Genomic DNA, 26,739 nt, shown 5'->3' with positions numbered 1-26,739 from the left:
TTTGCTGTCCCCGAGCTCGTCCCACGCCACCTACCCCAAGACTCAAACAACGGGCGCCCAACAGCTTGTGCACAAGCGTCGAGCGGGGAGGATGACGTGCGGGCCATCTGCTGTTGCCTCCGGCGCCTCTGCGCTGGACTCGGGTTTTTTTTTTCTTCCCTAAGACCATTTTCAAGAGTTTGGTAAATCGAGTTGTCATCTTTGATTTTTGGTAAAAATATTAAAAATACTCATCCAACAGTTTGGCAAAAGACTTGGCAATTTTTGCCAACTTGGGAAAAACCAGCCTCCAGCGCGTAAATATATGCGCGCGGCGCGCGGTTGGCATCGTAGTTTCTAGTCAGGTGGGAGGGTGAAAAAAAAATAACAGAGAAGTGTTCCTGATTTAAGTTTTCAAAGAGGTGGAATGGATAAATATAATTTTGTTTCTCTCTCAGGGTTCCTGATGTAAGTTAGATCTGGATTTGACAAGTGAATTATGCCAAACTGTTGGAGATAAGTTCTTTTTTATTTGGTATATCTTTTTAGAAGTTGGCAAAACACAAGATATGCCAAGTAAAATTATGGCAAACTCTTGGAGATGCTCGGTGGAAATCTCTGAAGGGTGTGTTTAGATCCACGAAATTTTGGGAGAAAATGTCATATCGGATACTGCAGCACACTGTATCACTTTTCGTTTATTTGTAGTAAATATTTTCCTATCATGATCTAACTAGGCTCAAAAAATTCGTCCCGCAACGTACATCAAAACTATGTAATTAATTTTTTTTATTTACCTACATTTAGTACTTCATGCATGAGTCATTTGTTATATTTAATGTTTCGATGTGATGGAGATGTGATGGAAAGTTTGGAAAATTCGTGGGAACTGAACACAGCCGAAGTTGGGCGCATTCTGTCAGATGGCTGGGGCATTATCGGAAGAAAGAGAGCCTCCGAGGACGGGATGACGAGTCGTCGACGACGGCGACCTGGTCCTATCTGTCTCCACCACGAGCACTTCCTTCCTGGCCCGTGGTTTGGCTCGTGGTTTAGGTTGGCGCGCGGACACGATGACCAATGGGCCCGCCCGGCCCGTCCTTCGCGGCCGTATTTCTCGGCGGCACAAGCCCTACCTCCCTTTTTTTTTTTGCAATACATGTACATCATCGCTCTCGCTTCGCTTTCGTTCGCGACTTGTTGACTCGTTTCCTTTTCCTTTTCTTCGATGCGTGTTAAGGGCTTCCGGCGAATTCATCTCAACTGGCCATGAAATTGTGCTCGTAGAGAGTAGTGGTACAGCAGAGGCACGAATTGGTCATCGAGAACCAACAGCCGGACCAAATGGTCGATACACGATTATGCACACTTAGGTCAGTGAACAACGTGTACCGTCCGATTACTATCCTCAAGTTTGACTCGGCCGGGGTTGATGCCTTCTTCGACTTGCACCACGTTTGAAGCAATCTCGCACGTGAGCTAGATAACCGAGCCGATTTGTTCAACGCATGGCTTCTAGTGCTGTGAAAAATTTAGTATGTCTTTTATTAGGCACCATGTACTAAGAGCATCAGCAGTGGTTGATTCGTATGAACCGAACTATGGACGCCACATATGCTCCAAATTAACATAAATTTTCTCTCTCCTCTGAAGTCATTAATGCAATTCTGATCAAAAGGCCCACAATACACTTTTTTCTCATTGGTTGTCACCACAGATAGCTTTGATTTCATTTTCTATTCAGGAGTCGACTCCCAATTGAGAGTCGAATTTTCTGTCAGATGGTAAAAATCAGCTTTCTCCAGTGGATGAATCGATTCATCAGGTGCCACCTCAGCCCATGGTTCGGCCACCGGAGAAGCTCTAACTGAATCCTGGAGCATTGAGTGGGAAAGCATAATGATTTGGCCGCATTATCGCACAACCGTGATCTGCGGATCACTTTGAGTAGTAGATAAAAAAAAGAACACTAAAGATGAAGTCCAATGTTGTACGGTGTACTAAAGCCAAAGTCCAGACATATTGTTAATAAATTTAAGTTTGTTGATGCCGAGAAGGCCTTCGGTGGGGAACTTTAAGGGCATCCAGATCCAGGGCCTGTTTGGTTTAGAGGTAGCGCAGCCAGGGTTTTACTTACCGACCGGTCCGGCCAAACCGGTGCGGTCCGGTTTGGCCGGAAATCGGCCGGTACCGGTGGAAGTCAAATTTGAATTCAAATTTCGCAGTTCAAACGGTTCGTACCGGTATACCGGTCGGTTTGACTGGTTTACCGGTCGGTTTGACTGGTAACTGGTCGGTTTGACTGCTAACCGGCCAAATTCAATTTTTTTCTTATTTGGTTTAAATTCAAATGCCCGCAAAGTATACTAAATGAATATTTGTATAACATGTTTTAGTCTAAATGAACCCTCCAATCCTTTTTTTACTACTTTTACATTGTATTTGTATACTTTTGTATGCACGCTTTTTTTTGTTTAACTTCAAATCCCCGCAAACTATACTAAATGAATGAATTTTTGAGAAAATTTGACACTATTAGATTCGTCGCACCTTGAAGTATTTTTAGGAATTTTTTGAGAATTTTTCAGTTTTTTGAATTTAAATTTGAATTTTGAATTTGGGCCGATTTTGTACCGGTCCAAACCGGACCCGGACCGGACCGGTTTGACCGGTAACCGGGACCGGTTCCCACCGATTTGGTGAACCCTGAGCGCAGCTAGCGTGGCAATGAAAACTTCTATGCATGAAGTACTAAACGAAGTTTATTTGTAAAATATTTTCACATATGAGTGTAACTTTTCACCTACCACCTCCAACCCACCGGCGCGGCCAGCCTTAGGGTCCTGCCGGTGCTTCGCCGGCGGGACCCTAGCCCGCGCCGATCGCCTCCCACCGTCTCCCACCACCGCCATTGTCGTCGCTGTCGACTCGCCTCGACGCCGGCCCAACTGCCGTCTTCCGCCGCCCCCGCGCTCGCCTCCTGGCCTGCCGCCGCCGATCCTCCCTGCCGCCGCCGATCCTCCCTCTGTGGCTGGCGGTGAGCCCCCCCCCTCCCCCCCCCCCCCCGGCGAATCTCTAAGCTCTAACCTTGCCGGAGTTGGAGAAGGGGGGATGGGGGGTTGAAGAAACATCGATTAAGAGAAAAACCAAAACTCAATCGGTTGACAAGGAGAAAATTTGTTGTTCCGTAGGCTTATGTGAAGGTTATGCTGGACCTGTGTTTTTTGCATTTTGCATTAGCCCCAAAACTAGCCACATTTTGGGGCCCTCTTGTGTTTGCTCTTTTCGTAGCAATATCGAGAATTGGGGGATGAGGAATTGAGGAGAGCACTGCGCTGGCGCGTTCCGATGTTGGCAGTGGCGGAAGATCTGCTGACTGCATTGTAGTTTCGTACTGGCATCATCTGCACGCAGTCACAAACAAATATAGCATGGAGAAAACAAAGACTTGTCGCCCAATCTTTGCAAATTTTATTCAGTCCTATCAGATGATTCAGAAAACTCGGCACCAGCTGTCTGTAGATCTAACCAGGACTATAAAACGGCAAGACTGAAATGCTGATTTGGAATCAGATCCTGATGAGCACATTGCTAATAACAACGACCAAATGCAATCGCCATGTCAGACTCTTGATCCATCGGTACGGTCTAGATCTTGATGCGAAGCTACCAGGAGTACTGATTGGTGACACAATCGATAGCTTCGCCGATAGACCCGATGCCTGCGTCCTCTTAACCCTGCAGCATTTAGTGGATCCCTGTGAATGCAAAGGCAACTGGAAGACCGACCGCTGGCTTGATGACTTCACAGAACCTACCGGTGGTACCACTGTTTCACTCGGAATGTTATAACGGTGTCCTTGTACTGTGTGATTCTAGTATGAGCAGTTTACTTGCGATCCCTTTGCAGTTTACTTGCGATCCCTTTGAAGATTAAAGGGAACGAAACCATATGACTTAGCGTCACTCGTATAAAGCTTTAGCGGTAGGGTATTTTACTCCCATGGATTTGTCGGCAATCCAAGTTTTTTTTTTCATCTGTCGGTGGGAGCTGTCGGCTGATGCCTGAATCCTGATGGTGGCAATTGGATCTGTCAAACTGTACAATCCTGTTTGGGCTGTTGACAACTTGACATGTGATGGTCTCCTCTACGTACAGTACTCCTCCTCTTGCTATTTTTTTTTGTTTAATCTAGGCAACACCAAGTAGTACGATATCACTCTTTTTCTTGCAAAGGAAGCAGGTGTTAGAAGGGCTTAGTTCTCTGGTTCTTCTCTGATTGGTTGCTCAGTTCGGCCATAAATTACAAGAAGACTATGCAAGCAAAAAAATCACAAGCTGACCCATGACCTACTTCCTTTTAAAATTGACAGAGCAGTTGATCGTATCAGTTTCTCCTTCAATTGTTAGTAGGCCATCATCTGGCTAGAGTTTAGAGTGAGGCATCATATACGGATATACTTCGCCATTGGAACTCATCCCTTTGCCTCTACTTACAACAATTGAGGGGGGGTTTTTTTGTGAAGGAGCAGATGCTCACTGCGAAAGCACCTTTTTCATATATATGGAGGGTCTCGATGCCATCGGACTGTTGGATTATTGTGTGGATCTATAGGGCGAAACCATTTGCAACTGGATCACCTGTCGCCATAGCTGATTGAAGTCGACAAGTGGCCGGGGACAGTGACCAGTCGTAATCATATTTTTATGGACACCATGCCACTTCTACAGTTCTACTTGCCTGGGTAAGGCTGGATGAGCTCTCTGGACGCTGCGACGACGACTGTCTCCGGCGGCTCTCCGTGTGCAGTACTGCAGTGCTACCTTGTACACCAATGGCAGAACCGCGAGGCCCCTTCCGTGTGGCCTCGTGCCCTAGTAGTGTGCGCTGTACATCGCCACACGGTCCACGCTGCATTTCTGCACCGGCTACAGTGATGGTATCTGCCTGCAGAGTTTGATGCTTGAACGGTCAGGTCAAACAAATCCAGCCGTTCCATTCCAGAAGGCGCTCTGGCTGCTCTTTGCATGACAAAAAGAAAAGGAGGACCGCATCATTCGACGATTGGTGCTCGCCATGTCACCGAAACGCGGTGTCATTCTGTCGCAGGAAAGTGGTCGAGCACTCAGAGCATCGCAAATGGGATTATATGATTGAGATCCCCGACTTTCAGATGTGTTTAGTTTGCGAAAAAAATTAGGTTTTAGTACGGTAGTACATTTCGTTGTTATTTGACAATTAATGTCTAGTTATAGATTAATTAGGATTAAAAGATTATCTCGTGCGAAACAGTTATATTATATAATTAGTTATTTTTAATTTTATTTAATACTCAATGCATGTATTCAAAAATTCGATGTGACGGATACTGACGGATACCGTAGAAATTTTTTTGGAAACTAAACATGGCTGATTCTTTTCACCGTTTGGCTGCCACAACCGTAAATAGAACAGCCCAACATGCTGTTTCTCATCTCTCGAAGTGACAGTCCACTTGTTATACACCTGGCCCAGTTCCTCTCAATAGACGTCAAATCGTTCCTGCCCATTGCCGGCCCAACAACCTCCGAAACTCGTGTGGCTAGCCCGCTAGGACCTCCCGGCGGGCTATACGAGCCATCGCTTATCGGGCCGCCCAATTATTCTGCCCATCCAGAAGGATGAGATTACGCGACTCCCTCGCTCTCACCCAGTCACCACCACAACCACGAACGGTTGATTCCCGGTAACCAGCCGCGGTCGCCATTTGTTCTCTCCCGTTCCTTGGCAGAGAAGGCGGCTGGCACCATCGTTGTCCGTTCATCCAAAGCCTTGGACGCCTTTCCAAAAGCTCCCTCGCTTTTGGATCGTTCCGATTCCCTTGCCGCGCAAGGGACAGCCTCGCAGCCACATCCGTGGCCGCTCCGGCGACGCCCCGCACCGGCCGCGATGTCAACCATGCGTTCCACTTCCACCACGATACCGGCACGGCATCTCCATCTGTTCTGTTCGTCTGCAGGGACGCGTCGCGGTCGAACGAGCAGCTCGGACGATGAGTAAGCAGAGGCTCGAGAGCCTGAGCTGGGAGTGCCGGCACGAAAGCTTACCGTTTGGCATCTGCGTCAGCGCGTGCGTTGGGTGCGCAAGGGCTGAAGGCCAAAAAAAAAAAGCCCAGAGGGCGGCACGCAAGAGCTCGTGTTTCGCGGGGAACGTGTTCTGAAATCCCAACCGGACACGCGGAGCAGAAGCTGCACGAAAACAATTCCGCCGGACCCGAACGCGTCCTGGATTCCAGCACGCTGCAAGTTCTAAAGCCGAGCTCGTAGGTGGTTCCAGTGCGCCTCCGGTGACGTGTGAAGCTCCCACTGCTGTGTTGTGAAGCGGCGGCAGTTTGAAATTTCTAATAACTAATGCTAAAAGCTCGCACGACTCATTAGAAAGAAAAAGGGGCGTCAACTAAAACTAGGGACATTACCATTAGCATCCTAAAGCCGATGAACCTGCAGCGAGCGGCGAGCCAGGTGTGCGAGCGTGACGGCTACCTTCCACCAGTGCTCCCCCCACGGACGGAAAGCATCAGCGTCCCCGAAAAGGAGGGAGGCCGAGCGGAAAAAAGGCCCCTGCCGGCGGCCGGAGCCCCCCTGACGTGTTCCGGGGCGATTATTGCCGTCCCGATCAAAACAAGCAGGCAGAATCTCCGACGCGATCGCGGAGACGCAAACGCCGCGAGCCGAACCCAACAGGTGTCAGCGCCGCGAACAAAAACCTCCCGGAGAAAAAAGAAAAAGCGATTCGCTTGCACCCCCGTTCTCGTCGGCGTCGCGTCGTGATCGGAGTTCGGAGCATGGGCGGATGCGCGCCTCTTGTCCGCCATGATTAGGCTGGTTCCCACGGGGGTCGGTACCGACCCGCCGGTCGGTAAGCGCGGAAACCGAGAGCGCGGGCGGTAGCGCTACCGACCGGCCGGGCGGTCGGTACCGACCGGCGTTGGAGCCGTGCGCGGTCGGTATCGGCCGGTCGGTACCGACCCGGCGTCCGATCGGCTGCCACATGGCGTTCTGTGATTGACCAACGGCTGCCACGTCAGCTAGCCGTTGTAATTAGTCGTTTTTAACCGTTTGAACTCCAAAAAATTCCAAAAAAATTCCAAAAAATCACAAATTTCGTCCCCAACTCATCTATAAATAGAGAGGGCTGGTTGGAGCTCATTCCACACCTCTCACTCCCCATTTCACTCACTTCCTCACCCACGCCATGTCTTCTTCGAGTTCAAGTGACGGGCTAGGCGATGCTCTCTTCGCCGCCGTTGAGGATACGATCGCCGCGCTGAAGGCGCAGATGGAAGCTTCATCCTCAAGACGGCGGGGGTCCTCGTCGCTACATCCATCGTGATCGCGAAGACGCTCACACCAGGCTGCTCAACGACTACTTCACCGACAACTGTATCTATCCTCCCAACTACTTCCGGTGAAGGTACCGTATGCGTAGGAGTCTTTTCCTATGTATTACGGAAAGGTTAGGTGAATATTCTTCATATTTCACTGAAAGAGTTGATGCCACTGGACGTAGAGGTTTATCTCCTTTGCAAAAGTGTACTGCTGCCTTGCGCCTGTTAGCGTATGGCATAGCCGCAGATTCGATCGATGAGTAGCTCAAGTTAGGTAAATCTACTGCTTTAGAGTGTTTAGAGAATTTTTGTGAGGGCATCATTGAGTGTTATGGGGCTGAATTCTATCGTCGGCCTACTGAGTCGGATCTTCAGCGTCTACTAGCTAAGGCAGAGGAGCGTGGGTTTCCTGGTATGTTAGGGAGCATCGATTGTATGCACTGGCAGTGGAGCAATTGTCCAGTGGGTTGGCAGGGCCAATTTACCAGGGGGACATCAAGCATCCAACCATCATCCTTGAAGCCGTAGCCTCATATGACCGTTGGATCTGGCATGCCTTTTTTGGTGTTGCGGGATCCAACAACGATATCAACGTGCTCAATCAGTCCCCGTTGTTCACTGATGCCATTAGAGGACAGGAGCCCACGGTGCGCTTTACCGTGAACAACCATGAGTACAATATGGGATACTACCTTGCTGACGGTATATATCCCTCGTGGCCGGTGTTCATGAAGGGCGTGCCTCTTCCACAACTGGAGAAGCATCGTTTTTTTTCAGAGCAGCAAGCATCAGTGCGGAAAGATGTTGAGTGTGCATTCGGGATATTGAAGAAGAGGTTCAACATACTCGCCATTCCCGGACGTTCTTACTCTCAACGTACTCTTGGGTTGATCATGCGTGCTTGCATTATTTTGCACAACATGATCATCGATGACGAGCGAGGCGGATCGTTTGACGAAAACTATGAGACTGTCACTTCTTTCGTCGGACCAGCGATCCACTACAACGCACCGCCGAGTCTAGCAATTCGCCTTCAGAGAGAGGCCGCGATGACATTAGGGCAAGTATATTCACAGCTTCAGATGGATTTGATTGAGCATGTTTGGAACAAAAATCATCATTAGATTTATGTAATTTTTTTATTCTTATGTAATTTCCTTTATTTTAAATTGTCGTGTAATTTTTATTTCGAATTTTTATGTAATTTCCGAATTTTTAAATTTAATAAAATGAGGTTATTGTGTCCATTTAAATTATAAAAGAACACGTTCTGAAATGGTTAAGTCTGGAATGGAAAAGCTGACGTGGCGCTGACGTGGCTGTGGGCTGAGGCTGCAGGCTCACTGATGGAGCGCTGGGATCGAGTGGACTGGCGAGAGCTGACGTGTCGCTGATGTGGCTGTGGCTGCAGACCCACTGTTGGAACCAGACTTAGGCAGCAGCGGGGCTTGTTTGTTGACTCGCCGCACCCACCACCAGCACCGGGAAAGGGAGAGGCCGGGGCTTTCCGGCGACTAGCGCGGGGCGGAGGAGACACCAAGAACAGTATGATAACAACGCGCTAGATTTCACAATTCAGCGAGCGCGTGTGAGCGATCTGCGTATTGAACGTTCTACGTGTTCAACTGGGAGCAGAATCATTAAAAAAACTTGAGCTTTTTTTTTGGAGACGGCACGAAGAAAACATCCGCTCGGGGAGTATATTTATTTAAATCTAAATCCCGGGTTGCGAGTCTGACGCAGCATCGCCGAACGCGTCAAACCGTTCTGGACAGTCATGGCGGGTCAAATTAAAACAGGAATAAACACGTAGCCGGAGCCCGGAGGGAGGAGCAGCGCATCGCGATCTAGTCAGAGAAGGTTGGAAGGATTTGGTTTAGTGAGAGGAGCACTGGAGTATTTTACAACTGATTTCTCGGACGCTTGATAAAAGTTTCTTCAAACATCGGAAAAGGCATGAGCTGCTCTTTTTTTTTTTTTGGGAAGAAAAGGGGGCTGATCTGTCCAGACGCCTCAAAAAAAAATCTAAAGAAACAACTAGCAATAATCCTACTGTAATCTGCAGTTCTGCAAAGGATCTCTCAGTCCATGTTCGATCTTTGCTTTGACATCCCGTTCGATCTGTGCTTTGTCGACGCGAATTTTGAATTCGGAGCGGCCGAGAATGTAGCCAAGAACGGCTCGTACGGTGGATCCGGCAGGTCACGATCTCCGGCGCCGCCTGAGATTGACGACGACGACGCTGACGTTGTCCGCGCTCTGCCGCGCCAGCGCCAGCTTGGTCAGCAGGATGGCCGCCTCGGCGCAGGCCCTGTCCTCGCCGCCCTCGCCGTCGCTGTCGGACGCCGCGACGTCGCTGGGCGCAGCGGCCTCCTCGTCGCCGCTGCTCTGCCTGGGGCTCAGGCTGGAGGTCGGGCTCGACCGCTCCCCGCCGCGCGGCTCCCTGCTCCGGAGGCAGGCGCGCACAACCTTGCAAGCCACCTCGTTGCTCACCACGTCCCACAGCCCGTCGCTGGCCAGGATCAGGAACTCGTCCTCGCCGTCCTTCCTCTCCACCACCCTCACCTCCGGGTCGGATATCACGAACGGCTTCAGGTAGCTGTCGCCGATGGCCCGGGACATGGCGAGCATGCCGAACACGCGGGCGCCGTCCCAGAAGATGACGCGCCCTCCCGCCGCGTGGATCCGCTCGAGCTCGTCGGGACGGTCAGGCTGAAACGAATAGCCATACAGATTTGTTCAGAACAACGCGTATGCACCAATGGTTCTGTATGAGCTATAGACTTACAAGAAACAGAACATTCTCTCCCTATCTGGTATCTGCAGTACCTTGTGGTCAGCGGAGAGCGGGATAGCGGCGCCACCGCTGCAGAGGACGGCGCGGGAGTCGCCGCAGTTGGCGACGACGAGGTGGCGCGGCCCCACCACGGCGACGACGGCCGTGGAGCCGACGTGGTCGCACTTGGGCAGCTGCATCTCGCACCGGCAGGTGGGCGCCGGGCCGGCGGTCTCCCTTGAGCCGACGGCCTCGGCGTCCATCCGCGCGTAGCTCTTCTCCAAGACGCCCCTCCACCGCGCCGCCTCGTCCGACACCGACGAGCCGGCGGCGGTGGCGGCGGAGGCCTCCTCGGCCACGATCTCGTGCATCCGCACCCCGCAAGACGTCGCGACCTGCATGCACATGCAGCCAATCGGTAAACACTCCGCGGGCCGATAGCAGAGCAGAGATCGGAGCAAGAGCACTCCGACGCAGCAGCGCGCGCGGCGCGGGCACTCACATGAGAGCAGCCGTGGCCGTCGAACACCCCGAAGAAGTGGTGGCCGCTGATGAACCCCGGGCGGGTGGTGACCGCGTCCTCCATGTCCCTCCGCCGCCCGCACACCGACGTCACGCCGTACCTGGGCGCCGGGCCCCTCGCGCCCTCCTCCTCCTCCTCGTCACCCTCCAGCCTCCGCCTCTTCGCGGCCTGGTCCTCCGCCACCACCCTGAGCCGCCGTATCTCCATCCTCCGCCGCCGCGCCGCGCGGCCGCCGGCGTCGCCCGCGCACTCCCCCTTCCGGTCCGGCGACCCCGCCGCCACCTCGCAGCAGATCTCCGCCATGGAGCGACGAGACAAACAGCCTGATCCCGCGAGTATCTCCTCGAATCAAACCAACCAGAACGCGCCGAGCGAGCGAGCAAGCAAGCAAAGCTGAGGGGAAATGCCGCGGCTTCTTCTTCTTCTCTCGTTTTCCTTGTGCTAGCGGCGTTGATTGAGAGCGAGAGGACGTTGGGCTGGGTGCTCCGGCGGTATAAAAAGCAGGGCCGCCACGCGCCACGCGGCGGGGCCACCGGTACAGTTGTGCGGGGGGCGCCGGAGCCGTCGGATACGCCCCACGTGGCGCTCGACCGTGGCCGGTACGTGCCCCCGGGACGCGTGTCGCGGCGAGGGGGCGTCCACCAGGCGGGCGGGAGCTGGGGCGCGCGGCCGCGTGCCACGGGGAAGCGGGGCCGGCCGGGGCTGTTCGGCCGGCCCGCCGCGGCGTTTGGTGTGCGGCGCGGGCGACACGTTGGTCGTGTGGGCATGGGGAGCTGCGACCTCGCGGGCGGGAGGGGGGAGGGGCCCGGTCTCCGTGGTTGACGCATCCTTGCGTGGGGGGATAAACTGGACGAGTTCCAACGACTCCCCCATACCCCGCACCGAAAGTAGGGGTCGAAACTCTCTATGCATGATGAGTTCAACTCCTCCTATATTTTAATTACACCGTTTCTTCATGATATTAATCTCATTTGATCCCCATAACATGATGATAATACGTATTATGACAATATAAATACTATATGATTTTTTAAATTAAAAAACGATAAATAAACAGTTCGTTAATGAGTGATAGTATATAGGGGGAATAGATATGGGGAAATGGTTGGAGAGGAATTATAGGAGATGAATCTTTTAAAGGAAGGTAGTAAAATATAGTAAATAGTACGTTTGGGAGGAGTTGGAGAGGGTGAATGGTTGGAGATAGCCTAAGAGCCGGTACAACAAGGCAGATCCCCGAGCGAATAGCCAAGACAGATCAGCAGATTCAGACGTGACGGAGAGAGAATTTAGGAGAGAGAGTGAGGCTCTCGGCAGAGGGCTCTGGAAGCCGCGCGGTAAACAACTTACAGATGGATTTACAGAAGAAAAGAGCTGCAGCGGTGCACTGCACCCGGATCTGTAAAATGGAGAGTCATTCCGTTTTCTCCGAATCTACCGCGATACAGAGCGCGCTACCTCGCCTCCGGGCCCACTCGCAACCGCCGCGCGCCCGGACCTCCGCCCCGCTGCAATCCGGCCGAGAGAGAGGATCCGGGAGCAGCTCGCTGGGGCCGCCGCTCGTCGGGGCCGCGCGCGCCGTGGCCGGCAGCCGAGCTCGAGCTAAGGAGGAGGCAGAGGGCCACCGCCGTCGCAACGACTCCGCCTCCGAGCTCCCCGACGCCGCCGCGGATCTGGCCCGTGCCATGGCCCTGCCGAGATCCACCATGACCACTTGCTCCCCGGCCCAAGCTCGAGCGCCGGGGCGGCGGAGGAGATCGAGCGCCGAGGAGCGAGGAGGGTCAAGGAGGGCGGGGGACGGGGCGGCCGCCGGGATCTGACCCGCCGGAGGCCCCTGCTCGCCTCGCGCGGCAGACACCGTCGCGCCCAGGAAGGAGGAGGGAGGAGCCTTAGGGGGCGTGAAGGAGTCGTGCGGGCCGCGCGCCGGCCGCCCCGGTCCGCCGCGGGCGTTCCTCTGCGTCGCCGCGAGGCCGCCGCCGGGGGCATGGGGCCGCGCCGCGCCGCGCGCAGGACACCCGGTGCCCACCGACGCGCGCCTGCTCCGCAGAATGCCGGCGCGCCTGGGGCCAGGGGCGGGCGCCGCCGGCGGACAGGGGCGGTAGCGCTCGCTCCGCTTGCCTGCGGCCATGGGAGGCGAGGGAGGCCGGGCCGCTCACCGGCCGCTATGGGAGACGGCCCCGCCAATCGCATGCCAGGGATGGGGAGGAGGAGGAGGGGGGAAGAGGCCGGCGCTGGTGCCGAGGCGGGGTGGGAAGACGCCGCCGCGGCCTGGAGGGGGGCGCCCCTGCCTCGCCATAGCCGTGGCCGCCCCGCGCGGGCGTGCGTTGCGAGCCGCGCTAGAGATCTGGCCGGAGTGCGGGCCGTGGCGGAGAGAACGAGGGAAGGGGAAGGACAGCCACTGGCTCCGTGCCCCTGCTCCCCACGGCGCCGCACCCCTGCTCCCTACCCACACCGGCACGGCGGAGCTCGAGCTCGCCGGCGGCCGCAGTCCCGAGCCGGGGAGGAAGGGGCGTCGCCGGCCGGGGCCCTGGGGAGGCGCGCCGCCAGCCTGGGCGCCGCGAGGGAGACGAAGGGGAGGAGGGCCGCGGCTGCCGGTGTCGGGGAGGAGGGCCGCGCGCGCCGTCGGGCCGAGGAGCGTCGAATCGAGGGAGGGCGGCGACGACGAGGGAGCTCCGGAAGCAGAGCTGCAGAGAAGCTCGCGGCATGGGGAGAGAGAAGAAAAAGGGAGGAGAGAGAGGGGGAGGGCGACGGGTGAGTGGGGTGGGTGTGCATGACATGTGGACCCCATAGGCTGGTAGTTGGGATAGAGAGTGAGATAGAGAATGGATGGGTGCGGAGAAACTGAATATAGAGAAGAGAATCTCGATGACCAGACATGAATATTCCTTTTAGAGAGTGAATTTGGAGAGTGACGAGTGCGGATAACCTAAACTTGTCTCTTCCAATATTTATTTTTTAATTTGAATGGAGCCCACCTTCGGCCCGTTGCAATCCAAGCACAGGCAACCGTGAATGGGTGATGAGAGGGGAGCATGCGGTTGTGGCGGGCCCCATGACCTTATGGAATCCTGCCGCGCTTGGTGCTGGATCCCGCGACAAGCTCAGGCTATCCGCACTCGTCACTCTCCAAATTCATTCTCTAAAAGAAATATTCATGTCTGATCATCGAGATTCTCTTCTCTATATTCAGTTTCTCCGCACCCATCCATTCACTATCTCACTCTCTATCCCAACTACCAGCCTATGGGGTCCACATGTCATGCACACCCACCCACTCACCCCATCGCCCTCCCCCTCTCTCTCCTCCCTTCTTCTCTCTCCCCATGCCGCGAGCTCCTCTGCAGCTCTGCTCCCAGAGATCCCTCGTCGTCGCCGCCCTCCCTCGATTCGACGCTCCCCGGCCCGGCGGCGCGCGCGGCCCTCCTCCCCGACACAGGCGGCCGCGGCCGCGGCCCTCCTCCCCTTCGTCTCCCTCGCGGCGCCCAGGCCGGCGGCGCGCCTCCCTAGGGCCCAGGCCGGCGATGCCTCTCCCTCCCCGGCTCGGGACTGCGGCTGTCGGCGAGCTCGAGCTCCGCCGAGCCGGTGTGGGCGGGGAGCAGGGGTGCGGCGCCGTGGGGAGCAAGGGCACGGTGCAGGCGGCTGTCCTCCCCTTCCCTTGTTCTCTCCGCCACGTCCCGCACTCCCTCCCCGCACACTAGCCCGATCTCCGGCGCGGCTTGCCGCGCACGCCCGCTCGGGGCGGCCACGGCGAGATAGGGGCGCACGCCCGCGCGGGGTGGCCACGGCTACGGCGAGGCAGGGGCGCCTCCCTCCCTGGCATGCGCGCAGCGGCGGCCTGCAAGCCGCGGCGGCCTCCTCCCTCCCCGCCTCGACACCTGCGCCGGCCGCCGGCCTCTTCCCCCTCCTCCTCCTCCCTGGCATGCGCGCGGCGGGGCCCTCTCCCATGGCGGCCGGCGAGCAGCCCGGCCTCCCTCGCCTCCCATGGCCGCAGGCAGGCGGAGCGAGCGCTACCAGCCCCTGCCCACCGGCGGTGCCCACCCCTGTCCCCAGGCGCGCGGGCAGGCTGAGAAGCAGGCGTGCGGCGGTGGGCGCCGGGTGTCCTACGCGCGGCGCGGCCCCGTCCCCCGGCGGCGGCCTCGCAGCGACGCAGAGGAACGCCCGTGGCGGGGCGGCCGGCGCGCGGCCCGTACGACTCCTCCACGCCGCCCCCCAAGGCTCCTCCCTCCTCCTTCCTGGGCACAGCGGCGTCGGCCGGCGAGGCGAGCAGGGGCCTCCGGCGGGTCAAGCCTCGGCGGCCGCGCCGTCCCCCGCCCTCCTCAACCCTCCTCGCTCCTCGGCGCTCGAGCTCCTCCGCCGCCCCTGCGCTCGAGCTCGGCTCTCCACGGCGCGGACGGCAGCGCTCGAGCTTGGGCCGGGGAGCAAGTGGTCATGGCGGATCTCGGCAGGGCCATGGCGCGGGCCAGATCCGCTGCGGCGACGGGGAGCTCGGAGGCGGAGTCGTCGCGACGGCGGGGGCGCTCCGCCGCCTCCTCAGCTCGAGCTCGGCTGCCAACCATGACGCGTGCGGCCCCGACGAGCTGCTCCCGGATCCTCTCTCTCGGCCGGATTGCAGCTGGGCGGAGATCCGGGCACGCGGCGGTTGCGAATGGGCCCGGAGGCGAGGTAGCACGCGCTCTGTATCGCGGTAGATTTGGAGAAAACGGAATGACTCTCCGTTTTACATATCCGGAGGCAGTGCACCGCTGCAGCTCTTTTCTTCTGTAAATCCATCTGTAAGTTGATTACCGCGCGGCTTACAGAGCCCGCTGCGGAGAGCCTTATTGTACTACTGTTGAGCACAGATGACATGGTTTGGCGTATCGACAAGCTTATTGGGCTTGCTCTAAGCGTGAGGTCGGCAGGGTAGGCGCGGGCGCAGGACACGTGGAGGCGGACCGGCGAGGGGCGGTGTACGGGCTACAGCTGCTGGCGCCTCTAGCTGTCGTCGTCCGGGCCGCCTGGTGCTCCGGCCCCGTGCGGCTGTTTATTTGGCATGATTTATTGGAGCTGGAGGTTAATTTTTGTCAAATCAAAATCAGGATATACCAATAAAATTTAGCTGCCAATTGTTTCATATCTAAATAAATGTTGGCATGTCAATATTTGTGATCAAACAATGGCAAATTACGGAAAACTTAAGGTGGTTGTCATATTTTAATACTAATCAAATGACTTTCTTCTCGGGGTAACTTGGCTCCTTCATTGCTTGTACCGCCGTCGCTTTTTCTTTACATGATTCTTTAATGGGTGCCAGCGGAACACAGGCGTGCAGCCATGCTCTCTCGGGTATGGTACGTGCTGCGTTCATGACAGGATGCCTTAGCGTTCGCCAAGTGGAGTGCTGCTATGATAGCTACTCAATGCTGCAGTGTTCTATAGTACTCCTACTAAAACACCATCGTCGATACTGCCCGCGAATCGTATGCAAAACCCCAACATTCCATATCGACGGCCGTAGCTCCAGGTCCAGGCAAGTCTCTGTCCGGTGACAGCAGTCACAGCACCCATTAAACGACACGCGTACTAAAATCCGAGCACGGGCTTAATCGCGCCACGGGAGACGTGTCAGGCCTAGGCGTCCCCTTGATGTGCAGGAGAGCTAGATATTTTTGGACAGCCAGATACAACTGCCGCTGTCCTGCAGGAACAAGAGGGGAGCTTTGTCGCCACCATCGAGAATGAACGGCGGCGTACGAATGGCTCCGTGCCGTTGCCACCCCACGAGCTGTACACCCGAAAATCAAGGGCGTAAAATCGTGTGCCCCTGCCGCCTTGAGCCTGAAATCCAGATACGCGTTGCGCGCGCCAAAGTTTCAATTTTCGCAACGCAGCTGCACGACACCGTCGATGCCCGATGGCATTGGCTGATTGGCAGGTGCGGGTACCATACGGGTACGGGCATACGGCGACCCGTGTGCACTACGAGTACATCCTGTGTCTGTGAGCTCCGGCGCTCCCTCCCGGTTGCGGCTAGGCCACCCACGTCGGGGTCCCCTACGCGCTGACACGAGCTAGAGTAGGCCACCCGGGCGTGACGGTTCTGGCACTTGCTCCTCCAGCTCTGCATGCCCGGACGGACGCAGCGGCACGTCAGCGCGCACCTCGCGGGGGTTCCACGGCTCCAGGCGCCTCGTGCCACGGGCCTGCCGCGGCCAAGCGACGCCAGCCACCCACCTGGCCCGTTCCTCCGGCGAGCGAGATATTTTCCTCCTGCGCGATTGGCCGCGAGGAACGCAAATTCCGCAAAGCCTGCGCGCGGTTACCAGTCTTCCCGATTCCTTGTTGTTAAACTTGCCATGGTTGAATGGTGATACGGTGGCTCGATTACTGGCTGACACGAGGCAGGGGGAGCCATGTAGAGGAATGGACGGTTCTGAGATATTCTAGGCTGCCTTGTTCTTCTGCCTGTCTCTGCGATGTGGTGGCTCGCGTCAGCAACTTTCTCTGTGCTGAGGTAGTGTGCGGGATCGGTTTCGTGAAATCAGCACGTCAGCAGCTCGGCAATCTCCGGTTTGTTTGTTTGTCTGATGGCCTGAAAAGCATAGGAATACGACTATACGAGCCCCATCATGGAACGAAAGTATAGAAGACTTTTGATAACGATGAGTCAAGTAGAAATCATCAGCATGCAGAAAAAACTAGGGGCAGTTTCGTCGCACAACCTCGACCTTTTGCCGTTGCGATCGCCACGGGCACTCGCGGGCCTTTCGCCTGTGCAGCACGGCTTTTCCCAGAGCATCAATACGGCAAGGTATCTTTCAGACGCATCCGTCGAATCACGCGAGCAGTCACAGAGTACTAGTCGTCTCTTTTCTTTTCTTTTTTTCTTTCAGGTTTCGGGGCCGTGCAAGGCGCCTGGCGAAATGGCTCGCGACGCAACCCCGTTCCATCCGGCATGCCGGGGCCCGGCCTGGCTCTCTTGCTTTGGGACCACGACACCCCCGGGCCTCTCTGCCGGTGCCCGACGCGCGGCCGCTCGCCACGTAAAAACTGAAAAAGCCGGCACGACGGCGACGGCACGCGGCCGCAATAACGCATCGCGTCGCCCGTCTCGGCGTCGGGGAGCTCGGCTCCGGCAGGATCCGCGCCGAGATCGCGCGAGGCGGAGGTGTTGCGGCCTCGCGGGCCGGGGTGGTGCCGCCGCGCAACGTGTTCGGCGGCCCGGGCCGGGACGTCGCGGTCACGGAGATCGCGCTGCTGGGTCCTCGGATTCGCGCACGAGATTTTTCTTTTTCGCCGAAGCACTTTTCTTTCTATCTCTCTCGCGCGCGCGCGCAAACAGGGGGGGAAAAGCCTTTAACGATGAGCTTGCACGTCGATTTTTTCTGCCGTTTTCCTTCCCCTGATGCGATCGGGGCTGCACAGTAGGGGTATGCGTATACCGCAGCATCTCGGTGTTTACGCTGTGTTGTCCGGGTGGCGACCATTTTGCGAGTGTCCGCTCACCAACAGCTGTCCGAGCAGCGTCCGGGGTGCCAAGTGTTGGACGCTGCGTTCGAGTTACTCACCTGCCGTTGTCCTTGGAGGGCTCGGGACAGCTCACACACGAAGCATTTAACTTGGGCCACCTGCAACCATGCTCGAGGACATTGTGAGAGTTATGAGACCTCAGACCTAACACTGAACGTCTAGAACCGATCGTGGATGAAATTAACTGGCGGAAGAGGTTGGCCGCCCCAACAGATTTGCAGCGCACCAATCCAATGCAACCACAACCCTTCTTCCCGAGGTTCGTGAACAACTGTACAACGAACCACAATCATGGATGGATAATGGAATGTAAACATTACTACTCTCTCGGTTCCAAATTACAAGACATTCCAACAATCTTGTTGAGTTAATTTTTTTTATGTTTGACCAAATTTATATAATAGAAAAATAATATTTATTATATAAACTAAGCACCATTAGATTTTTTATTAGTTATATTTTCTTAGTACATCAATTTGATCTCATAAATCTTTATATTTCTCTCTATAATCTTGGTCAAACTTAAGATTGCTTTGACTCTCCTAGATTTTTGGGATGTCTTACCATTTGGAACGGAGAAAATACCATTTTAGTATTAGGTTTTATCCAACTTCCAAGTTCCAAGAGCACAACCAGCTACTTTCCTCAGCAGAAAGCAACGTGTTTCTGTGCTGTTCCAAGACGAGTTCGACTCCCAACTTCTCAAAATCCTTATTTTCCAAAAAACTGCACAGAAACAGCAGTTATCAGAGGATAGGAGGGAGTTTATAACTTGTAAGCTCAGTTTGTTTGAATATCGAATCACAGCGGTGCAACAAAAATATCAAACCATAGAGTGGAGAACTGGAGATCCCCAATGAAAATCTTCACTCAGTCAAAATAGTGTATAGATAGCTCCATTGCAATCTTACCATTTCTCTGATCATGAATTCAACCATGCCGGCACATATACACAAAACAAAACATTTCCATTCGATTCTTTTTCCTGGTCTTGGCAACCTTCTTTCACATCATACCAGTCAAGTCTCCTCTTGACATTGTTAAGATGTAAAGATAAATTCTTAATAGCGTGTTTGGTTTTACAGACGGACTCATCGGGATCGGGCATGAATCAGCCCCACATACAAAATGGACAGTGTCACGGAGAATGAGTCGATTCTGGATTTTCACTTGTCACCAACAATGGATGATGGAATGATCCCGTGACTCAAACCAAACAAAGCGTTAGGCTTGGATGTAGGTACGGTCCCATGACTCAAACCAAACAGAGATGTAGCTACGGATCATCCGTAGGAGCACCTCATGATGCAAAACCAAACGCCCCATAAATGAACCACAAGACCCAAAATGCCAAGTCTTAAAGTTTGTGTCAGTTGCACGTCCTAACTTGAACATTCTACTATGTGTGAGGTAATACAAAAATGAACCTAACTTGGTGATGGTTTCTTTGATCCAATCTGCAATGTGCAATCAACAGAAACCTTACTTTCCTATGATTTGATGGTAGTTTTCAGCTAATAATGATCATATTATAGTTCCTATAAAAAAGAAGCCTAAAGATCTTACTTGATTGGCCATGTCAAACAATTAAAGTTAAAGGATGTCATTAGCATTGGTGCATTACTTGAATAGCCTCCTCATACTTCTGGTTTTCTCTTGCTGCCTAAATTCGCTCACTCAAAAATCTCAAATGCTCCAGAATTGGTGTTCACAATGCCATCCATGTTGCTGATAAAAGAAACTAGTTCCATGGAATTTGAACATTTTGTTATGGAAATATTCATGTTGACGTAGTCTCCACTATACACCTCCCCCCATAGAAAATAACCACAAAAAACTTTTAAATGAAGTTTGCCAGAGATCCCTAAAACCTCCCACATTCAGCATTCTCATCCATACCCTAACTCTAAAAATGTAAATATGAGTTCGTAATTTAACAGAATCTATCACTGGAGGTCCAAATGACCGAATCATCCTAATTAGTGTAACTTGCATGCATGCTGACCCCAAATGGGTTAGCATGCCACACAGGTGAGTTAGAATTAGGATGGTTTGGACCAGGGATGGATATGCATTTTGAGAGTTTGAAACATGGATGAAAAAAATGCGCTAAAGTTAGGGTCTGCTGGTGGATTTCAGTAAAAAAAATTGACAATTCTACATTTTTACTAATCTCATTTCCACGTGAGAAATCTACAATCTTGCTTCACTCTTTGTCATTTGGTTTGAATGAATGTGAAAATAGGGGTTTAGTCTCATTTTGCATGGGATGAGGATAAAACATTGAGAGACCGATTTAAGCCCATCAATGAAAATCTCAGGACTTCGGGAGGGACTTGCTCTTTGCAGAAGGTAGGCACAATCTCAACCATTCATATCTTCATTAATGTTAGCATGCCATATAACTTACTCTTGGCCTAACCAAAAATCAAATTCCAAATCCTAATCCAACCACAACTTCATCATCTAAACTTTGACTGTTGCCAAGCATGTTTCTATGTGTATTAGCAGTCAGAAGTTTTAGATGCTTAAGTACACATATTCTAATTCCACAGGTAAAAATAATGGATGCAGTATCAATATAGCATAGTGGATTAAGGAAAGATGGATAAACTGACGGGAAACGGGATTGAGGGGTTATTTCACACTTACAAGGATGTCAAGCTTGCCACCGAAGTGGTCGGCGACCTCTCGGAGCAGATGGACCCACATGGAGAGGTTGCAGAACCTCCTGGGCCCTGCCTCCCACTCCTGGAGGTGCTCACCAAGCTGTCTCCTTCCAGGACCACATGTGCACGGTGGCCCGGACCCCAGCGCCGCGAGTTCCTCAGCCACCGCACACCTATCCGAACACAAGCGCGCGCGCACAAGTTAGCATGTGAAGGTGTTGTAGCTGCTCTGGTGGAATGGAGTCAGAGAAGTGTTAGAGGGAAGTCTTACCTGATGCGCCGGGTTCCACCAGTGACGAGGGCCATCTTGCCATGTAGTGCCCATCTCACTGGCACCCCAATAGTGTGCCTGTCAATATCTGCAGCGGCCATCTGTATGCTTCTTCCAGATAAGTCTGGCTACTGGCCTTTCCATGCGTGCTCTCGATTGCTGACGGCTGACCCAAAGATTTACATTGATTTGGGGGGGGGGGGTGGCAACAACATTTGGGATTACAAAATGGAATGCACTATTTTGTGATCCCACTTGTTAGTAGCTGCTCAATGTTTAACTAGCTGAACTGGTTGGCAAAATCGCAGATTTGCAGATCGCTGATCAAATCTGACACAGCATTTTTCACATGGTTCTGATATAATTATGCATTGAACAATAATCATGGATCGATACATGATATGATCACCTTTACATAATACATACATATTATTAGGTTTGTTTCAACTTAAAAGAAAACCACCATGGTAACCTACACCTAGAAGGGTTTGGTTGGATAAAACCCATTCACAGTCATACCTCCATCAACTGAGATCGTCTGGCCAGTAATGTAAGTGGAACCCGGCATGCAAAGAAAAGCAACGAGTGCTGATATTTCCCCAGGTTCTCCGACACGTCCAAGCGGAGTTCGACTCACAACTTGCTCCTCAAAATTCTTATTTGCCAAAAGCTGAAAAAAGAAGAAGTAATCTGAGGTTAGGAGGGTTTAGGTTTACAACCTAGTGAGCCAAAATAGGATAGTAGCTTAATATGACAATATGAACAACAAAAATAAGATACTTACTCCTTCCGTAAGTGAAGTCGCAATGTACCAGGGGGCAACAGAGTTGGCTCTTATGTTGTCCTTTGCCCACTCACATGCTAAGTTCTTCGTTAACTGATTAATAGCACCTAAACAAAGAATTTTAGCTGGTCATGCCACAAATCCATAACACCTTCTATTCATGTGTGGTCAAGAAATAGAAGGCTGTTTAGTATTGAACTACGACTGTCACCTTTAGTCATAGCATATATAGTTCCGCTGAAGATGCCCACCACTCCAGCGACAGATGAAATGAAGATAATGCTGCCTGACCCAGATAATTTCAAAAGAGGATGTGCAATTTGGCACAAGTGGTATGCAGATTCAAGATTAGTAGCCATCAAAAAGGAGTATTCCTCTGCAGAAAATTCAGTAGTTGGTTTCCTTATGTTTGTTCCCACATTGTTTACCTGCAAATTGAAATGAAGAAAGCCAGGAAAAATCAGCATGAAACAGATTCAGATTTTGCAATAAGAAAATTGTAGGGTCTACAAATAAGTTGCACATACAAATGTAATTGAAATATTCCATCCATTAACATAGTGCCGCCATGAAGAAGTTAAATTCAGCCTTAGTATTTTTCTGATCATGAATTCTGTTAGCGCGCCCCACCTAGCCAACCCGACCATAAAACCCAGGTGTTATAGTGGGAGGGGTGGGGGCCTTTATCCTTGGTCCAACATTCCCCCTACGGCGTGCGAGCCCGGCGTAGCCCGCAGCAGGTTCTAGTGCCCGGCGTAGCCCGCAGCAGGTCTCAGCACACGAGAGACGCAGGGGAAATCGCGCAGCGGAAATGCGTGGCCGGGAGGGATTGAACCCAGGACCTCGGCTTTGATACCAAGTTAGCGCGCCCCACCTAGCCAACCCGACCATAAAACCCAGGTGTTATAGTGGGAGGGGTGGGGGCTTTTATCCATAGTCCATCAAATTCAATAATGCTTCTTCCTTTAGGAAATGATTCCTTGGGCAGCAAAGGCAATTAAGTTTGGTTACCATTGGAATGAAGAAAACATCTAAGGTTTAGACCTTTGGAAGAAATTTGGTTTGAAACTGCTTCTTTAACAGTACAATTAGATTTTATAGTATAATTAATAAGGAGGGTAGAATTATATTTGGAATGGGCAAGAGCTAATGCTGTCTTTTAAGAGAACAGTTCTCCTACTATCATGACAAAATGGTATGATCTAGTTGAACTTAACTGATGATGTTGATGCTTCAGTTTGGCAGTATGAAAGCAATAGCATTTATACCTCACAAGTGACAATGTCTTTTACGATGTTATTAACTTCAGAGGGGTTATTCTATGTATATTCATGCATTGTGGAAGGTTGCTATTCCAACTAGAGTTCAGATGTTCTGAGTGTAGATAATCTGAAAAGGAGAGGGGAACTGAAAAAACACTGAACTGTAATGTGATAAAAAAATCAATAGCGCACTAACTTTTTATTGTGATGTGGCTAGACATATTTTGAATTATATGTTAGATTTTGTTGGAGACAGATGTGGTGCAAACTATGAGTCAGTTGCTTCTAAATGGCTTGGTCAAAAGAAAAATGCAGCAATTGGTTCTCAGTTGGGCGGAGTATTCGACTGATGCATAATGAATTTATTTTTCAGAACGAACAATTGCAGGAGATTAGGATGGTGCTGAGATTAACACCAAATTTATCAGGGAGATTTGTTGTGATGGTGGAGTGATGGCATGGCTCCTCAAGGAGTCAAGGTGTCATTGAAGAAATTGTTTCTAATCACGATCCAATGAAGAAGTTGCAAAGAGCAGATTGATTGTGCGTGTACGCCAGGGGAGCGTTCGGTCTGTCTTAACAGTAACTGGAGATGCAGATTACGGAATGTTTTTTTTAGGACAGATTCCGGAATGTTGTGTAGACAAGTTAAACTGGATGAGAAGTTTGGCTCTGCAACCTCTGTTATGCAGGAGTGCAGGACTAGTGGCTGTAGCCTGTAGGTTGCTGGTTCTGGTAGGATGAGCCACAAACTATGCTTAAATTGTAAGAACATTAGTTGCTTTGTTTTAGTAAAAAATGGGACCGGCAGATTGCCTTTGTTTCTAAAAAACAGTACTAGTCAGAGTTTATTCTGACTCACGAGGATGTCGAGCTTGCCGCCGAAACGATCGGCGACCTCGCGGAGCAGACGCTCCCGCTGGTCACGCGCGGAGAGGTCGCAGACGGAGCCAGTGACGCGGAAGCCCCTGGCCTCCCACTCCTTGATGCGCTCGCCGAGCTCCTCCTCCTTCCGGGAGCACGTGTGCACGGCCGCCCCCAGCGCCGCCAACTCCTCCACTACCGCACGCCTGCGGCGCACGCGACCTCGGGTGAACCTCCGTGGCCGGCTTGCAAGTGCGGAAGAAACGAGATGGGTGTTTGGGGGGGAGCCGTACCCGATGCCGCGCGTGCCGCCGGTGACGAGGGCCGTCTTGCCGTGGAGGGCCCATCTTCCCGAGGACCCTATCGCCGTGCCCGAGGACTCCGCCGCCGCCATCTCGCTGCTGCTGCTCCCGGCCGGTCTCTGTGGCCTTTCTGTACTCAGTCGCTGATCGATAGGGTGAGATGCGGATCTCTACCCCCTATGAATTCATCATAAGATGGCGTTTGGATATTGTATGGAACATGTCGCGGTAGGTTAACGGAAAAGGATATGTGATGGTATTCCCTTTCTTATGTTTCGCATGTATCAGGTTTGGATGGGGATAACACTTTTAATGACCACAATAGCCCTGCTGGAAAGATGACAAATTCATGAGCCCATTCATTTGCATAAACGAGTAAAACAGAAATAATAGCACTCAAAATTCATGAATGTCTTGTACTTGGTCGCAGGTAGGGACGTTAAAGGCTCAAAATTTCGAACTAAAAATTTAAGTACCGGGCCCTAAAAGAACTGGGCTCTAATCTTATACGATTTTGATCTAAAAAATTTAAAAATCTTAATGGGCTGTGAAGATGCCACTAGAGACATGGCCCATTAGACTGTTTGCACTGATGTCCCGTATCCTTTCCTGGAGGATGCGGTTAACGGAAAAACCGCTGTAGCGGCGTCCCCTATCCCGTCCGGGACGGTGGCGGAGGCCCTTGTTTCCCCTAAATCAACCGGAGGCAACGGACGTCCCCTACCCCGCATCGGCCCCACCTCGCAAGGACGATTGCGGCGTCGCGCGCCCGTTCGGATGCCATCGCCGCCGCCGGGAGGGAGCCGGCTCCGAGGAGGGAGGCCTGCAGCCGGAGAGGAGGAATTAGCGAGGGACGTAGGCGGCCGGCGTGCTGGACGGGGTGGATCTCGTCGAGGCGGCGGTGGAGCTCGAGGCCGCCATGGCTGGCGCGCTCGAGGCCACCAGGGAGGCGTACTCGAGGCCGCCATGGGAGAGGCTCGCGCAGGAGGAGGGAGGAGCCTCGACGCACACGCCTCTCAGCCTTCGCCTCCGCGCATGCCGCCCCACTTCCGCCGTGCCGCGACGCCCTCCCGCGCGCGCCGCTCCGCGTTTGTCGGGCGCCGCCTCCACGGCCCGCCCGTGCGTACGCCCACCGCTGCGAGCTGGGGGATGAAGGCCGCATGCCGGGGAAGAAGGGGGATGGAGGAGACGCGCGCCATCGGCCGCATCCGCCCCACCGCGCGGCCGTCGCCTGCTCGCGAGAGGGAGGGGCGCGCGAGATGGAAGGGAGAGGGAGGGGCGTAGGACGCCGTCGCGTCCTCGGCCACCGCCGCCTCGTCCTCGGCGGCCGCCGCCCCTGCTCCTCCCTCCAGCGGCGGCCGCGAGCTCTAGGGCGGGTGGCGAGGAGGCAGGGGGCGGTGGCGAGCTCCAGGGGCGCCCGTGACGAGGACCAAAGGGAAGCACCCTGCTCGCCGGGAGGGAGGAATCGAGGGGGGCAGATGTCGCTGGCGGCCGTCCACCCTCCGGCTGCCCCACCCTCCCTCCTCTCCACGCTAGGAGCTGGCGCCCGCGCGTCGACGAGAGTGGGCTGGCCCCACCTCGGCCGCCACCCCACCCCCTGGATCCGCCCCGCGACGGTGAAGCCGCCCCCGGCCCGCCGCTAGGGGATGGAGGAGCCGGGGAGGGAGCTCGCCGCGGCCGCTAGGGGAGGGGCTGCCGGCGGACCCAGCAAACTTCGGGGGGAGGGGGGCGGATATAGTAGGGTATGGGGTGGAGTCGGCGTGGGGAGGAGAGGAGGGAGGGACCGCCGCCGGCTGCCGGAGGGAGGGTGCCAGGGGCCCTCCATTCGGCCGCGCGTCGTCGGGGCCTCCGTCCAGCGGCGAGCTGCTCCGGCCCGGGGAGTCGCGCGGGCCTCCGCTGCCGCCGCCGCGCCGCCCGAGCTCAAGGAGGCGGAGGCTGCCAGGCCGCTGGAGGGGCGCGCAGGGAGGAGGGCGGCGAGCGAGAGCGGAGGGAGATGGGGAGAAGGGCAGGGGTGGTAAAAAAAAGAGGGAAAAATAAATGAGATGTGTGTCTCACTTGTGGCAGTTGGTATAAATGAAGATATAGAGGATGGATGGATGCAGAAGAATTGAGCATAGAGGAGAGAATCTCGATAACCAGGATAGAATAATTCTTTTAGAGGAAGAATATAAAGGACAACCAGTGTGAACAGCCTTACCACCCCTAGTCGCAGGATCTTCTATCTCCTCTCTCCCTTCTCCGTAGCTCTTTCTATTCTATGAGAGAAATTTACGAGAGAAAAGAAAACAAAGAAAAAAAAGACATCGATACAGTAAAGAAGCAAGCAGTAGATCCAGACAAACACGAGGGAAGCTGGCGGAGGGTAGCCGCCGCCACGGCTCTGCCGACCACCATGGTCGAATGATAGTAACAAATCATAATTCTAGTATTCT

At 53.7% G+C, this 26,739-nt stretch overlaps 5 protein-coding genes across 6 annotated transcripts; 1 reads left to right on the top strand and 4 right to left on the bottom strand.

The window, feature by feature from the left end:
- Positions 1-9,239: 9,239 nt before the first annotated feature.
- LOC120652880 (probable protein phosphatase 2C 30) lies at positions 9,240-11,140 on the bottom strand. The gene is made up of 3 exons (XM_039930813.1): positions 10,626-11,140; positions 10,177-10,518; positions 9,240-10,059 (listed from the first exon to the last, which is right to left on the bottom strand). Exons 1-3 carry the CDS (start codon positions 10,947-10,949, stop codon positions 9,550-9,552), a joined length of 1,176 nt encoding a protein of 391 aa, XP_039786747.1. The 5' UTR covers positions 10,950-11,140; the 3' UTR covers positions 9,240-9,549.
- Positions 11,141-14,589: 3,449 nt separating this feature from the next.
- On the top strand, positions 14,590-15,204 carry LOC120648189 (laforin-like). Its single transcript, XM_039924926.1, has one exon. It carries the CDS (start codon positions 14,590-14,592, stop codon positions 15,202-15,204), a length of 615 nt encoding a protein of 204 aa, XP_039780860.1.
- A 3,202-nt stretch (positions 15,205-18,406) lies between these two features.
- Positions 18,407-21,297, bottom strand: LOC120652879 (tropinone reductase 2-like). Its single transcript, XM_039930812.1, has 3 exons — positions 21,096-21,297; positions 20,808-20,997; positions 18,407-18,881 (listed from the first exon to the last, which is right to left on the bottom strand). The coding sequence occupies exons 1-3, from the start codon at positions 21,194-21,196 to the stop codon at positions 18,867-18,869; spliced, it is 306 nt and encodes a 101-aa protein (XP_039786746.1). The 5' UTR covers positions 21,197-21,297; the 3' UTR covers positions 18,407-18,866.
- Positions 21,298-21,385: 88 nt separating this feature from the next.
- LOC120652875 (tropinone reductase homolog At5g06060-like) lies at positions 21,386-24,802 on the bottom strand. Of its 2 annotated transcripts, XM_039930810.1 has the most exons (5): positions 24,299-24,791; positions 24,004-24,211; positions 22,091-22,307; positions 21,880-21,986; positions 21,386-21,765 (listed from the first exon to the last, which is right to left on the bottom strand). In XM_039930810.1, exons 1-5 carry the CDS (start codon positions 24,397-24,399, stop codon positions 21,574-21,576), a joined length of 825 nt encoding a protein of 274 aa, XP_039786744.1. In that variant the 5' UTR covers positions 24,400-24,791; the 3' UTR covers positions 21,386-21,573. The 2 variants fall into 2 exon arrangements, with proteins under 2 accessions (XP_039786744.1, XP_039786743.1); XM_039930809.1 differs by having other exon boundaries at positions 24,004-24,802.
- Positions 24,534-26,033, bottom strand: LOC120652877. The gene is made up of 2 exons (XM_039930811.1): positions 25,048-26,033; positions 24,534-24,634 (listed from the first exon to the last, which is right to left on the bottom strand). Exons 1-2 carry the CDS (start codon positions 25,467-25,469, stop codon positions 24,592-24,594), a joined length of 465 nt encoding a protein of 154 aa, XP_039786745.1. The 5' UTR covers positions 25,470-26,033; the 3' UTR covers positions 24,534-24,591.
- Positions 26,034-26,739: the final 706 nt, after the last annotated feature.

The sequence above is a fragment of the Panicum virgatum genome, chromosome 9K (assembly GCF_016808335.1).
Source record: "Panicum virgatum strain AP13 chromosome 9K, P.virgatum_v5, whole genome shotgun sequence".
In the NCBI taxonomy this organism is placed as follows: domain Eukaryota; kingdom Viridiplantae; phylum Streptophyta; class Magnoliopsida; order Poales; family Poaceae; genus Panicum; species Panicum virgatum.
This window is presented reverse-complemented; position numbering and strand designations above follow the sequence as displayed.